The sequence below is a fragment of the Coccinella septempunctata genome, chromosome 5 (assembly GCF_907165205.1).
Source record: "Coccinella septempunctata chromosome 5, icCocSept1.1, whole genome shotgun sequence".
NCBI lineage: Eukaryota > Metazoa > Arthropoda > Insecta > Coleoptera > Coccinellidae > Coccinella > Coccinella septempunctata.
The window spans coordinates 2,306,085-2,322,765 of record NC_058193.1 but is presented as its reverse complement, the minus strand read 5'-3'; the positions used below and the strand labels follow the sequence as shown (position 1 = coordinate 2,322,765).

Below are 16,681 nucleotides of genomic sequence, written 5' to 3'. Positions count from 1 at the left end.
TATTATTAAAATTAAGTTAATTCTTTTTGTTAATATTTTGATTCAAGATAAATTGACAATTTCCATGAGAATTATATTAAGATTCAATCATGAAGAAGAGCTTCAAAATAGAGAAAACTCAGGTTCGGAATTTTCCGACTTTTTCGTTGTGATCTTGTTAGCCATGATATGATGGCAGAGGATAAGCAGCTAGCACAAAAGTTGATGTGCCATTCGAAAGTACACAAAAATGAGGTATTCTTTACTGAAAAGAAAACATGTGCATAATTATTAATTTTTCATCGATAAAACCATTGGAAAAATAGGACTAATTTTGTTCACTTCAGAATCGTGATATTCATTTCCTTACCACGCCCGCAATAGGAGTTTTTGCTGCACACAGACTCTCTTATCTTGTAGAAAATTCATTTGCCTTTCCGAATATGTGGTCAAATTTGATGAGGCTGCAAGACTGAAAAATGATTGAGTTTATGAAAAAACTTCGAACGATTTGGAGGGGGTAGTTTTTATGCACAAAATATTTCACCCTATAGACCGTGTTCGAATGAATTCATTTCCATCAAAAAAACCCCGAGCAACAGCTATTTTTTACACTTCTTACTTTATCATTTATCAAGATAATTCAACTTCGGGGTTTGGTGGAGGTGCTTTTGATGCAAAAATTATTTCACCCTATAGATTGTGTTCAGCATGTTTGGAATAACCCATTTCTATCGAAAAACTCCGAGCAACGGGTATTTTTACATTCTATACATATAGTATAAGCGAAATCGAAAAAGCCGTGAAACCGTTGCTGCCTTCATACCCGTTTCTTGTTGTCGGTTGGATTCCTGATCTACCCGCACTTATTGTCGGAGTAGATGGAGTTCTTCTGCATTTCCCACGTACTTCTCGCCGTCTCCAGCAGTACCGCTTTCTTCATAACTCTAGATATGTTCTTTCAACTGAAGTTTCCTCAAATTCTCTGGTAGTTTCTACGGTATCAGGCTTGTAGATGAAATGACAATAGGGATGGTCTTGATATCTTTCAGCTTCCACTGTCTTCTGGTTTGTTCCTCAAGATCTCTGTATTTTGAAATATTTTTAGTGTGCCTATCTAGAAGATTGTTATTATTTGGATTGGCCACATCGATGCTCTGTTCTCATCCTTATGCAACAATATGAGTTTAGGTCTATTGTGAGTTATTTTCCAAAGGAAAGTGTTGTCTTTAATAGGTTTGTTCGTGGAGTGGTTCACAACCGTTGTAAACCGTACAGAGCAAGCGCAAATGGATTTTCGCTACCCTAAAATGGAATTGCGCTTGCTCTGTACGCTCTACGAACAAACCTAGTGAGTACCCGGAAAATTAAGAACAAGATGAAATATTTTTGAACAATTTTATTGGGCATGTTTGTCATAAAAAAATTCTCAAGGCTATAGGAAATATGGTTGCCCAGAGACTGAGACAGGTTGGAACCTTTAATGAATCACCCTGTAGGTACACTTCAAAATCAGTGAGCAAGTAGAATTGGGGACAAATGATTTAGTAGAGCATTCTTTATAACATTTTCACAACCATGTCCCTTGAAAACGCAGATCCTTGCATGTCCTCCTTTTCGAGTTTCATAAACTTTTTCTAAAGCACCATAATCGACTAGGAACTTCAATGGACGGAAGCAAATCTCTTCGTATTAATCTGAATTTCAATCCTTATCAGAATGAAACAACTCATGTACCAAAATTGCAATTAGCTTCCGCACTGAGATGTCTTGCATTCCAAACCGGAGTTTCAAACGGAAACTTCAAATATCAGATGAGCAGTCAGCACAGATAGTGCTAACAGTTTTGCGAATATATTTTTTAACCTATGAGCGCTTTGCGATTTGCCGAGCTATAGCACTTGTTGGTAGGGCTTTATATCAACCCAGAAAGGTCTACAGTAATTCCATTTACCTGAAAATAAACTTAGATGACGTCATCCACCTGTGGTCTCAGCTCTTCGTTGCGGACATGTTCTGGGAGGCTAACCCACGGCATTAATTTCTCCACTGCTCGCTGAGTTCTTCTCGGTTTGTTCGAAGTTCTGATCGTCTGATTTGTTGTTGTTTCCAGTCTATATGTTGAGTCTGGGAGGTCACGATTGCAGAAGAGGAGTGTGGGGAGAACACGATTGCAGAAGAGGACCATCCAAACGTTGGATGGACGATATAAAAAACATAGCGGCAATTAACTGGTATTCAGAGGAGGGGAACAGAGGCAGAGGAGGGGAACTTGATGAGGTATATTTCCAGGACTGGACAGCCAGTATCTGAAGAACAGAATAAAACGTAACTACGGAATCCCTCTTCTTAAGTGAAAATATCATCGCTTCTGTGGAAAGAACATGTGGATCTAGTAAAGTAATAAAGGCCCTGATGGCGTGCAGAAGGCTTCTAAGATTTGGCATCAATCGTAGCCGATGGGTGCACGTCATGATTGTGAGAATAATAACCAAGACAGGTCAGAACAGAATTAACTATAAAGGCTGGCCTGTGTGTGCATCAGTAGAGCTATGAAAATGTGACCAACTAGGGTATTTGAGATTATAGATGTCACACCTCCTCATACAGTGAATGATTCTCAAAGTGGGCGCTATTGTTCGTTGATTGGCAATGCAGGGGGCGTTAATTACTACAGGTAGAAACTTTAGTAAATACTGGTTTGGAAAATTGAGTCGGAAAGATAGGAAGTTCAATGTTAATATCGACCATGGTCAAGATCTAGTGGAACAGTGAAAGAATCGAAACCTCAGTGCGATGCGATATCCAAAAAACGATTGTTCTCTTTCAATAACAGTTTCAATCGTAGAGGGGATGCTGCTAAGATCAGCCGATAGAAAATGAAATATATTAAAATATATTCCTCATAAATCGAAATGTTTAGTGTAAAAGAAAAAATTCAAATCATAAAATGGTACTTTGGGTGGTCCATCAATCGATCAATTGAAGAGACAATAATTTTAAAGTTGCCTTTGAAGATAGGCCGATACCTTCAAGTTCCGATATTTCTAAAATAAAAACAAAATTCGGGAAATGTGCGTTTTTACGAACATGCAGTAATAGCAGGATTAATAAACCATCAAAAAGCATTACTATAAGGCCTGCCGCAGACATGCAACTTTTCAGTTTTGCAACTGTTTAGTTGCAGAATTGAGCACAATGAATTTATATGGGGCCGCGCAGACATGCAACTGAAAAGTTGCAGCGATTGCCTTTGTGTGCGCCCTCGAACCGCTTGCAATCAAACTGTTGCGCAACTGAAAAGTTGCATGTCTGCGGCAGGCCTAAATCGTCTAAAAGAAGAAGTAGAAGTAAACAAATTGTCGAATTTGGGAGCGATAGGAATGTTCGGAATATTTTGAAGGGGGAGTTACCGATGTTGTCGAGGTTCAAACAAATTTCAAAAAATTTCCAGAAGACCATATCAAACGAATGGAATTTTGTGAAACGATGTACGATGATGCAAAAAGAGAATGAGGATAGTTCATTTTCAAGCAATACCTTATTCACGGATAAGTCATCGTTTTCCATGAATACAAAATTAAATCCATCGGTAATGGGATATCTGTGTAGTAGGGAGAATAAGCATCAAAGTATTCGTCTGCGTCCCCAGTAAAAACAAAAAAACAATGTTTGGACAGGAATACTGATGGAGAATTACATCAGGATATAGGATCATTTTTCATCGATGGCAACCTAGCTCTACAAAATATCTTAAGCTTTTGGAGAATCGAATCATTCCGACACTTCTATAGCCACCAATTAATTTCGATAATGTCAAGTCACAACGTGAGAGTAGTCTCACAATATTTCAGGACGACTTTTTCGGACCGTGTCATTTCTATAAATGGCTCGATCGAATGGCCCCTCGATTACCAGGTTTATCTCTCCAAGATTTTTTCTTTGGGATTGACATTGGTAGAGGGACGAAGATAAATCAATTATGCACCAAAATAATCTAACTTAGTGCCAAAATAGCAACTTTGAACATTTAATTTAAATCTTCGCATTTTTTAGAATTTGTTTTTCAATTTTTCACTCTCTAGAATTTTTTCAAATAGTTGGGGAGCCCACGATGCTAAATCGGGAATTACTCGAGCGTCGTGGAGACCTAGTGGATGTTGAAGATTAGATGGTAGAAAGAAAAAAAGGTCTTATGATGTATGCACTTTCAGCGGTGAGGAAAGCGTCTGCAGGGTCTCGAAGATGTAAAAAAAAATTGTCAGGTGTACATACTCGAGCGTGTCAGATTAAGATACTGTATATGCCCTACGTGTCTCTGATAATGAATTCATGCTTATCTGACAGTTTGCGCGGTGGGACTGACCGTACGGAAGAGTTGAAAATGGTAAAAAAAATTTCCAAAATTTCATCATTTGAGAACATCGGTCACAGACAACGTAGATAATAAAGGACAACTGATTGAATACGTCGAACATACGGAGAATCTTTTCGAAAATCTCATTCCTTGAAAGTTGCCCAAAATCGTTCCATCTCATTCAAAAATCGTTCCATCTCATTCAGGAATCAATCCTATGTCTCAGGACCACTTCATATATATGAAAATAAAGGGAATTTGAAATTAATTATGAAACTGGCCGTTGAACCACAGGAACCTCCAGAATTTTAACCATGGATATTCAGCCCTACATTAGAAATGTAGCTAATTTTTGTATTGTCCGAAATTCTTATTCAATAGTTTCTATAAAATATGAATGTTACCCACAAAAAGTTATACCAAAAGATAAGCACTTACATTCCAGCATAGAATATGAACCTTGTATTCTATAGCAAGTTTGGTGATTAATTGTTTGAACGCTGTTCGATTGCTGTTGAAAAAAATAATCGAAAAAAATTTGTCAAACTTATTGAAATATTTTTGGCCAAATACTTCTTCACCAGTGGCGGCTCGTGGTCATAAGGGCTGAGGAGGCTAATAGTTTTCGAGGAGTGTTGGAACAAACTCTCATCAGTCAGTATAAAGTATACTTCTTCAATATAATGAAAAGTTGCCAGTTCTAAGACTAATTTTCAATGCAAGGGGATGCTATATGCTCCTTTGACTTGTTATGCCTTTCGATAGAACGCGCCTAGTTTTGAACCATGAAGTATATTCTGTTTGATGAGAAAATAGTAAATATGGCCAGCAGAATAATTTTTCTCGTTTGATCGATCCAGTTAACCAATCACATTTATCGTACCAAACAACACTGAAACCTCTATTCTGGCGATTTTCGGTAGACTTTAGTGTAATTAAATTTGGTGGAGGTCTTGTAAAGGTTTTAACAACGTGTAAAGTTAATTCTCAATATTCAATTCCATTTTATTTTTTGATCCGTATCAGTACTTACCCCTAACGCCCTAACAAAACAACCTATCTTAACAAGAATATATCACAAATTTCCCGAAGTTCCAGTTCTCCACGAAGTCGTTACATTTAAATTGAAAATTGAAATCATAACAACTACCGCCGGACAACGCCCCTACCGTCGGAGATCAAGCGAATATAGTCGAAGACGGCACGAAAGAATCAATGGAGAACAGGGGAGCTGAGCCTCCTCTGGTACATTTTACGGGCGAATATGGTACAGTAAGTCAGCTGAATTCTTGTTCGGTTAGTATGCGAGTCCAGAGAACGTATGCGTGACTTACACTATCAACGGAGGCAGCAGGCCCAACAGCCTCCGTCCGAATAGGCAGTACTAGGAAATATTCACATTCGACGCGGCGGACGCGTACGCAGCCGGTGGATTGTATGATTGTTATGCTGGATTTTTATGAGCGGAGGACCGAAAAATGAACTAATTTTTATGTGAATATCTAGTTTAGGTGTTCGGAAAATTTATATAGAAATTACTTTCTGAAAATAAGGACATGCCCAAAATGAATGTATTTTAGCTCTAAGCTTTATGAGGAGGCTTAGCCTCCCTTGCCTCCTCTGACGAGCCGCCCTTGTTCTTCACTTAGGCAGCAAGTCAAACTCTCATTGTTTAGCTGTGAATTATTTAGAAACCGTATCAGGGAATGTGAATTTAACGTTTATCCCATTGTTTTGTCCCCATGTTTCCTCTCTTCATACTATTGATATTTTCTAGTTTATGAGCTTTATGCAAAATGTCAAAGAAGAAGATATTAATTTGGAGGCTTCCGGAAGATTAACTGAGAGAGAAGCTGAGATATGGAGTCATGAATTCCTAAAGAATGCAAAGGGCAGGACTATGCCGGAAATTTGGGCTGCTGAACTGACTGCAAATGAAGGTAGAGCTCTGACTAGATATACATTCAATTAACATAATGAAGTTACTAATATTTCAATGAAGAATACGAAGACGGTAGGGGAGTTTTCTAAATCTTTCCGGTATTTTTTCATAACTTTTTTATTCATACATAAAAAATGGAAATGTTTTTATCTATTACATCTTACTCCTGAAATATTAGACGTTTTCGAGATTTTCAGCATGACAGTTTATATTTTCCAATATTCGTCACTCATTGAATATTTGAAATTGCACAGCTGTCCCATTGACATATAAACAATTAGAAATTTCAAACAAGCGATGCCTGGTGTCAATTTTGTAAGTACAAATGATGTAAATTTTTTTTGTTTACATCGAAGAACGGAGAAGATTTTGGTGTTTAATGAGAGTTTTCATTAAAATATAGCTCAATCTGTTGGGAATATTTTTATCTATCTCTTGATGATGAGAGCCGCTTATTGACGTTATCAGAAATTGGATCCTTTGAGCAAAACTTGAAATACGACTTTCTTGTGAGGGTGTCAGTTTTCACTATTTTCCACGGTGAAATGAAAGTTAAGTCAATGTTTAAGGACATATGTTCCTTGTCCTTATAGAATGATCAAGTTATCCATATCGAAAGGCCTTTCCAGTCATCAACTGGGGCGTACCGCTCCTATTTTAGACCTTTTCAGAATGAGGAGCGTCAGACCCTCATTGGGAATTGAAAAATTCAGGCTATCTGCATAAGTGGATTAGAAGTATACAGGGCGTACCATTAGTCCAAAATAAACATATTTTTTTAAAAGGTACACTCTGTTGTAATGAATCCCAGTTTTCTGAGAAAATTGGAGTTCATTTTAGTGCATTCCTTTCATTTCACATTTCCGCCTTTGAAATATTCAGTACATTCATTCCGATAGGCAGAGTAAATGTGAAAAGCCGTTTATCTGTGTTTAACGTTGTTTTTCTTGCATGCCGTTGAAGCTTTTGACGTTTTTCTGATGTTGATATGCGATAAACCGGAGCTGACGACGTTTTTCACTATTGTCGCATTCTGGAATTTTCAGATTTTTAACGTGTGGGGGGATTTGCCTACAAAAGCAGATTTTCCCCCGCGACGGTCTCTTTTACTCTTTAGTCTCTTTTGTCACTTGACGCTCTTAACTGTCTTTTCTCTTGTCTCTGCGATTGTGTGCCCGACGAGCCGATCAGCGAATTTAGAATAAATTTTGTGTTACGAAGGTAGTGCTCTTAGAAATAAATTTTTATTTTTCGTTTTTCGACGAGTGCCTTGAATAAAGGAGGTAGGGCCCCGTCTATACAGTTCAGTTTCTTTATTAGACCTACACTGGTTATTTCTTTGACACTGCTGTACTATATCGTTTTCTGTTATTTTGTGCCGTACTTTACTCTGTTTCGCGAGTCTGACTTTTCCCTTCGCTATCAGTCATGGTGCGTAAGCCCTTGGGGTAGTGAAGAGGAAGTCCCGTCAACCCCCCTGTTCGCGTTACCGCGTCATAAGTGTTGAAATAGAAGTCTCTTCTTTTCTATCAGTCATGGTTGTAACGTGTCGAATTTCCCCTTGAATATTTCTGCAACTTCAAAAATTTTCACTATGTTTCATGAGTTGCCTATAAACCATATTTCCTCAATATTTTCATTTGCTTAATTAAGTTTTTATCAAACATCCAACATGTGTTGAAATATTCATTCACTGCGTTTCTTTGGGAGAAAATCATCGATTGTTACTTGGAATAGCTAGCTTGTGCGTAATTAGAGGTTCTTCACTGAATTTTCTTGTGAAAATCCAAGTTTTGGGATAAAGTGAGATCGTCTATTGTTTCAATATTGCTAGTTTGTTTGTTGGAATAGCAATATTACCCTTGTGGGGATTAAACACGTACTTCTGCTACGACGAGGAGCATTCAATTTTAAAGGCCGCCTAACAACTTGAGTGAGTTCGTTTTTTCCATACACATAATCTAGACCCTTATTGTTCTGTTTGATTTGTATTTTAGGGCCTTTTTCTTTTCCTGTCTACGTACATTTTCATCCTCTAATTTCCCTCTGCGAGTATAAGAGTTTTGTGGATTTTGGATCGTCCCGTTTGAACGGAACATCGGAAATATCGTAGTTTCAATCTGAAGGAAAAAGGAGGAAAACAACTTGAGGAGGATTTTCGACATCGTGGATTGGTTGAGATCTTTGAATTGGTAATTTCATCATTCGATTGGAAATTCCTGGTATGTACAGAGAATTTTTCTGACATTGACGTCAAGGAAGCCATTTGTGAAAAGTGGACATATTGTTCATGTGACATCTGAATTTACGTCTTTCTCATATTAATTTGATCAAGTCAATCAATTATGGTCACCTTTTGAAATAATAATAGGGAGTTTAGATATTAATTTGTCCTTACATTCATTCAGGAAATTTCAGACTTAATTTTATTCCATACATAGACTGTTTACTGTTTCACAGTTAGAGTGAATTTGAAAGGACAATATCTCAACATATATATTTATTCCATCTATAAGCATTTTAACACAGCAAGTACATTTCTTAATACTGTGTATTTGTGTGTAAATAATACGTAATAATATATATTACATGAATACATAAGTATTTATAAGTACATGATATAATACATTATTTTCCATCTTTAATAAATTTATGAACTGAAGTGAAATTCTGATAGAACTGTTATCTAGTTGTTATATAGTGTGTACCATAATTTGTACGAAAGTATTTTGGGAACTACGCTTGATCAAGCATAGGGAAAAGTGTTTGTACATTAGGTTCATAATCGTTCAGAAAACAATAATTGTAGGGAATAGATAATAGAATCTCACATCGGAATATCGCTTTATTATTTCTATAATTTTTGAAATTACACCTTTCATGAGATATTGGACTTGGTTTACTTACCTTTTCTTTGATCGTCATTTACATTTCTCTTTCATAAGATACTCAACTTGATTTGCTTACCTTTTCTTTAATAGACATTTACGTTCTATTTCATCTGTTTCGGAGTTTACGTATTTGGCTGAAGCAGTATTCATAGTTTTTTTTTTGTGAATTTATGATTTTAGAGTAGTCTGTTCACCTTCGAACTATTTCTTTTTTTTGTGTTGGATCGCTAGGAAAATAAATACGTTGGCGCCCTATTCCATCAAACTGAACTCACCCCATCTCCACTGTAAGCAAACCGAGGTGTTCCTAGCGTTTCCTTCTGTTTTTTTTTTGTTTGTTTTTTTCAAAAGTTAAGATAGTTGAACCTTTTTTTTTTGGGCGTTATATGGTGCGTAAGCCCTTGGGGTAGAGAATAAGAGATACCGCTCGTCGTCTGTGAAATCCCGTAGTTGCGCTCAAAATAGACCTTTTCTTCGCTATCAGTCATGGAGCGTAGCCCTTGGGGTAGCGAATAAAAGTCTCGAGTAGATCCGCCCTGGTTGTGTTTCTTTTATTTAATTACACCCCGGTACCGTACAGCAAGTCATTTCACTTCGCGAGGACATCCTTAGTATCCATTTCGTCAGTTCTGGTTGGCGCATTTTATTGAACAACCTTTGATTTTTCACTGTACCCGGTATAAACTTAAAGTGCTCGTGATCGGATCGAATTTCCCGAATGTATGTTTGCTGATCGATTCGCTCATATTTCATACCTACACATATTTCCGTTGTTTATATAATCAGTTTCCGAAGGTGTGAATAAACTGGTACATAATTTGATTTTGACTACTTCGTTATCGCTACCTCCCTAGATAACAGCGAACTCTGTCTCCGACTAGCAGCTACTCTGGTAGGTTTGCTATTCTTCCTAGTGAAAAGAATAGCTGGCGCTCGAGATAAGTTTTCTCCGAGGAAACCACGTTACACTGTATATTTTCAGAGTCTTTCATAATCTAATTACCAATACAACCGTGAAGACCGAATAATTCTAACCATATTTATTCTAGAGTTATCGAGAAATAATTCACGGAAACTGTTCTTAGGTTATCGTCCATTTGGTTGTATTGAAGAACAATAAAGAAAGTTAGTCCAAGAATCCCAATATTCTTTCATTTCATTCACGGAAACGTTTTTATTACCAAAATAATAACAAATCATCAATTGACCAATACCATATCAGCATTTTATAATAGAATGTATACTGTCAAATAGAAGAAGGAGAATAATTTGAACATCTAATTAAATAAGATTAATGTTATTCGTTGTTGTTAATTATTTTGATAATTAAAACCTTCCCGTAAATTATTCCTTCATAACTTTAGAATAAATAAGGTCAGAATTATGCTGTCTACACGGTTGTATTTGTGATTTAATAGATTTTGAAAAACTGAAAAAAATTACAGGGCGGGTATATCATTTAAAAAATATGTGTATAAGTTATTTTGGAGTAACGGTGCACCCTGTGTACTTCTACTTATGCAGATCTCCTGAATAATTTAAAAAAACTTTCATTCAACATTTTTTTGTAAACCTAACGGAAATCGAAATATTAGCAAGTTACGTGTTATATGTGCACACGGTATAACCTCAAAACGAAAGTATTTTCCCAAACAACAAATCTATTACCCCAAAGAAGACTTTTTCCACCTAATATAAGAATTTCGATAATATTCACAGATTCTACATTTTGAATATTATTGGGAATTCAAATGTAGATTGCAGCGACATGGTGATAAAAGTTAATGCAGTCATTGTCATTTTCGAAGGGGATTTTGAGATTTTCGTCAAATAAATCCTTTTTTCTTAGTTTATAGTTGTTTTTTCCCAATTTTGAAGATTGGTTGCCGAAACTGGATTCAAGTGTGTTAATAATTATCAATTTTAGGTCAATAAGGCCTGGTTGTACAGTTCAAATTTGAGACGAGTTCAACATTGATCCTAGTTCAACTTGTCAAAATAGTACGAAAATGTCCCAAAATTGTACTCAGCTTGAATTTGAACTGTACAACTGGACCCAAATGTCATGAAGTATTAGTATTTATGAAAAAAATTCCGACCATGTTCTGAATCAGCTGATGAAAGAGATCAATTTTTTTTCCGAACTTCCTTCCGAAAGAAAATTTGTCCAAGTTGAACTGGAAATCAGAAATGATTTTCTAAATGAATTTTGTGTTAATGTTATCGAAATTCGTATGTATATCAACTTACTAGGTGAAAAAACTCCTCTCTGGGTGAAACAGATTTGTTTTTTGTGTAAATCCTTTCTTTTTGAGGTTATATATCCAGGTTAGTTAATTCTCCTTCTATTACTTGTAACTGATTTGACTTGGGCGAAAACTTCACCATGGTAAGAGGACGAGATACATATGTCCTTAAACATTGACTTAAAGTTTATTTAATCGTGGAATGTAGTAAAAACTAACATCTTCACAAGGAAGTCGTAATCGAAGATTTGCTCAAAGGATGCAAATTATGAAAACTTCACTAAGCTTTCTCCATTATCACGAGATAGATGAAGGTATTTTAAACAGATTAAGATATATTTTTTATGAAAAGTCTTATTGAAACACCAAAATATTCTCTATTCCTCGATGTAAACAAACAAAAGTGTATAAAGTTTTAATTTACAAAAATTGACACCAGGGGCGCATCCCTCGCTTGGAATTCCCAATTTTTAAATTCCAGTTCAGCTTGGACAAGTGTTCTTAGCGTCAATGTCCCAATTTGATTTAAAAAATTTTATTCTGATTTATCAGCTGATTCTGAACATGGTCGAAATTTTTTTCATAAATATTAACACCAATGAAATTTCTTGACATAAAATTGATCATTATTAACACACTTGATCCAGTTTTGCCATCACCACGTCGCTGCAGTTCAATTTTTGATCAGCAAACAATATAGCAAGTGTATGGGATGGAAAGTTTAAGCAGAGGTTCTTGTGATGGTGTGCCGTACAATTCAGCGTATAACATAAGAGCTCAGGGAAAGAACCTTAGTGGAAAAAACCTTGTCTCCCTATGCGAGTAGTGTAGTGATGCTGGATATCTTCAAATTTTCGAATGTATTTGAAAATGTTACGTTTATTTTGGGAAGCATTTTCTACAACTATACTGAGTTGTTCTCGAATTATTCGCCTTTTTCATTGAGAAATATTAAATATGAAGGAAGGCTTGAAGCAACTGTTAATTTCTCAGAAGCGGAATACAATTTGGACTATCTCGCGGTTCCTTATCAAAAAGATTATATTTTGTAGGTTCAATCGAGACTGTTGAATTTGGATTACACTTGATCACAGAAAAAGGTGATAAGTGGATTTTTCTCAAACTTAAACAGTGCATTTTACCCACAAATTTTAATTTAGAACATGGAAATAGGTGTAGTTGTCTAAAAATTGATCAACCCAGACAGCTTTTTCGAACTTTTTTCAGTAAGATCCCTCTACGAAGTATGAGGGAGGTTTCAAAATAAAAACGAATAACATCATCGGTTTAGCGGTTTTTCGTGATGCGATGACAGCGCAAAACTGGGTTTCATTTTCATTCAAAAAGATTTATTTGTAATGTCAGAAAATGAATTCTCTCCTTCGCAGTTGTGACTGTAGAATGGAATTATTCTTTGTGCATTGGAGGAAATGTGAAATCCCCGATTATGATACATGATTCAGTTCACCAATAAACTACCCTATATACCGTATACTACCTGTCAGTAACCATCTACAGGAACATTTATAGATGGTCTTCAAAAATGATTGTAACATCGTAGGCGTCGAAATATTCTCATTTGCAGATTTCAATACTTAATTTAGCGGTTTCGGGAACAGAATGTTTACTACATTCAAACGAGAATTTGACTGTCAATATAGAATTTCCATTGAATTTATTTGTATGAAATGGCAAAGAATAATTGAAAATACACTGCGATGTTATGATAATTTGAAAAGGACCAGGGTGATTCAAAGCTCAGGAAGAAAAGTTATGGAATATATACAGGCTGATATTCTTGATAAAAAATGTGAAATAAAATTTTTGGATATGGCTTTGTTTCCGAGATATAAGAATTGAAAGTTTCTGTCATCAATTTTCAACATTACTACATAACATTAAAATACGAAAATAATCAAATCAAATGTTAAAAACGCTCGTCAGTTTCTGATAAGCCAATTCTCATCATATGCTCGACAATGTCCTGTTGGAAGGAATTGTCCTTTATAGACTCCGCCCCATACATTAATATATAATAATGAAGAATGATCACGCCTAAACGGGGAGGCAATGAATAAAATAATAAGGATAAATTCAGATGCATACCACCCGACGATATGAATATCGACAAGTGTTACGATCTGAATTGAACTAGCCAATTTGCCATCGTCAAGGACCCAAATGGAGTACGCTCCACCGAAGAAAAGCATATGCTGACCATGGTTTCGGCCTCATTTGGCCTCATCAGAGCAACATATTATCTGCTTTTCTTCGGTGGAGCGTACTCCATTTGGGTCCTTGACGATGGCAAATTGGCTAGTTCAATTCAGATCGTAACACTTGTCGATATTCATATCGTCGGGTGGTATGCATCTGAATTTATCCTTATTAATAGATAATCTTCTCCTCATACATGTTCATTATGGCAGTTATTTAAGCCATAAGTAAGAGTAGCTTGGTCCGACCAAAGCATCTGTCTTGGGAAATTTTCATTATGTCCATCCTGTAAGTCCAATGGAACGAAACTTCGGAAATAAAATTGTTTTCCGTCAGTTTGTATAAGCCTCTTGATTTTTCGCCTCAAGTTTAGAATCGCCCTGTTTTTGATGAATGTGTATTGAAGAATTTTATATTTGGTTTCAGATGATTACAATTCAAATGTGTGGGGAAGTATACAAGAACAAATAAGAAATGTAGTAGAAACAGATGGCGATTTACATGGAAGTTGGCTTTCAGAGTTACAAGATGAAACCTACGAGGTAATAGTTAATTACTTAATAGTTAAGTAGTAATTAATTAATTAATAGTTTCAGATATTATAAGAATTTTCAGCATTTTCCTTCTTTCTAGCATTATAATTTTACTGAAGAGAATCCTATGTTTGATGTGAATAATCCTTTAGAAAGCGGTAAAAAACTTTTGGCAGAAGGTGATTTACCTTCGGCTGTTCTATGTTTTGAGGCAGCAGTGAAAAAATCGCCTACGGATGCTGAAGCCTGGTTTTATTTAGGAAGAACACAAGCAGAAAACGAACAGGTAAATGAAGAGCGTTTTAAATTTTTCACAAAGTTCCATGATTTATAATGAACTAGGAAAAAAAAAAGAAATTTCCTGTTTATTCAAGAGATAATATACGTAAAAACGAATATTATCCATGGAAACATTTTAAGCCTTGAATAAATTTTAAAAACTATTAATTGTAGACCTGAAATGTTTCCATAAAAATAAGGACTATCCGCTAGGCTATCCAACAAATTAAAACAATTCAGGGAATGCCATTTGGAAAAATGGAGTGTTGATATTTTTTAACGATAGTTTTCGAACAATCGCATTGTCTTGCGGACCTCCTGTAGAGTGATCTGAAAAACTGGAGAAATACTTGAAAACTTTTCGGGAATTCCATTAAAAAAAAGACTTCCATTCGCTTGACCCATTAATTAAAATAAAAATAAAATCCAAATTAGCACAAATACAATACAGGGTGGGCGAAATTGGTGATAAATACTTAAACTACAATTTTTTAACCCAAAAAATGGACTAAAATAAATGTCACATTGCATCTTTTTTCGAGAAACTGATAATGTCGTCAACTTCATTCCTTTATCTTCTTCTGCTTTCGAGTTATAGGCCAAAATTGAAATTTGGGCGATTTCAATTTCGTTGGCCATTATCCCCGTTTCTGTTTGTGCTAGGATGTCGAAATAAAAATAATATACACTTTTTTTATAGTTATTATTAGGTTGAATGAAAAAATGGAAGAAAATTCTCGAAAATTGAATTAATTAATTAAAACCTAACGTGGAGGTGTGAAAGTTGATCCGGATAAGATCAAGGCAGTGCAAGAATGGCCTATACCGAAAGACAATAGTGAGTTGCGAAGTTTCTTAGGCCGTTGCACTTATTACAGAAGATTTGTATCTGGATTTGCCAACGTTGCCAAGCCTCTGACGAAATTGACAGAAGATGGGCAGGAGTACATATGGTCCGATGATTGCGCTGAAGCCTGCGAACGATTTAAAAGGCTTTGGTCACAGCTCCAGTTCTGAGTTACGTAAGGGCTGAAGGTAACTACGTGCTTGACACCGATGTCAGTAATACAGCCATTGGGGGCGTTCTATCGCAAGTTCAGGATGGACAGGAAAGAGTCATCGGGTACTTCATCAAGGTGTTGTCCAAACCAGAACGGAATTATTGCGTGACCAGGAGAAAACTTTTAGCAGTCATCAAGTCCGTAGAACATTTCTACAAATATTTGTACGGAAGGAAATTCTTACTAAGAACGGACCATGCTGCTTTGAAATGGCTCCTGAGTTTTAAAAACCCGGAACGACCAACGACTGGAAAGTAGTCCTGAGTTGGAAGAAGAGCGGTAGACGACCTACTTGGGAAGAAGTATCCAGACTGAGCCAGAATATAAAGTCGTATTGGGCACAATGGGGAGCGTTGAAGATTGATGGAGGCCTTCTGAAACGTTCTTGGGAAAATGAAGATGGAACTGAGCAGAGACTTCAGTTGATTGTGCCGAAGAGCCGTGTGACAGAGATAATGGAACTTCAGGTGGACATTTCGGGATAACTAAGACGTTGGAAAAAGTCAGGCAGCGATTTTATTGGCTAAATTATAAGAAGGACGTTAAAGATTGGTGTAGAAGATGCAAGGTTTGTGCTGCTGCTAACGAACCTTATGGTAAAGGAAAAGCACCAATAAAGCAATATAACGTCGGATCCCCCATGGAACGAGTAGCTATTGACATCGCTGGCCCCTTTCCCGAAACAGAACCGGATCAGGAATATTTCAGACTTGTGCGTGAACAATATGACTGAAAATAAATACTAGTGTTTAAGTAGAGGGTTAGATTAGGATATCAAACAAGTACCTACATTTTGGTAGCGATGGACTATTTCACAAAATGGGTGGAAGCCTACGGTATTCCTAATCAAGAGGCAAGTACGGTAGCTGATAAATTGGTCAAAGAATTCTGCAGATTTGGAATACCTCTAGAGCTGCATTGTGATCAAGGACGAAATTTTGAATCGAAGTTATTCCAAGAAGTATGCAGCAAATTGGGGATCACAAAACAAGGACTACACCTCTTCATCCACAATCAGACGGCATGGTCGAACGAATGAATCGGACCATGAGAAAACATCTAGCCAAAGTAGTTTCTGATCATCATCGGGACTGGGATGAATATATACATCTATTCACCATGGCATATAGATCTTTGGTTCAAGAATTTGCCAAGGAAACTCCATCCAGTATAATG

General features: G+C 36.3%; 1 protein-coding gene and 1 long non-coding RNA gene across 3 annotated transcripts in view; both read left to right on the top strand.

Moving 5' to 3' along the window:
- Positions 1–16,681, top strand: part of LOC123313803 (peroxisomal targeting signal 1 receptor) — a 36,890-nt gene that overhangs the window by 2,898 nt on the left and 17,311 nt on the right. For both annotated transcript variants that reach the window (XM_044898829.1, XM_044898828.1), the window contains exons 4-6: positions 6,114–6,276; positions 14,059–14,174; positions 14,266–14,451. In XM_044898829.1, coding sequence (XP_044754764.1) covers positions 6,114–6,276; positions 14,059–14,174; positions 14,266–14,451 — 465 coding nt within the window. The remainder of the gene's footprint in view (positions 1–6,113; positions 6,277–14,058; positions 14,175–14,265; positions 14,452–16,681) is intronic.
- LOC123313804 lies at positions 7,994–9,166 on the top strand. Its single transcript, XR_006537773.1, has 2 exons — positions 7,994–8,211; positions 8,276–9,166. It is a non-coding gene; the product is annotated as an uncharacterized LOC123313804 (long non-coding RNA).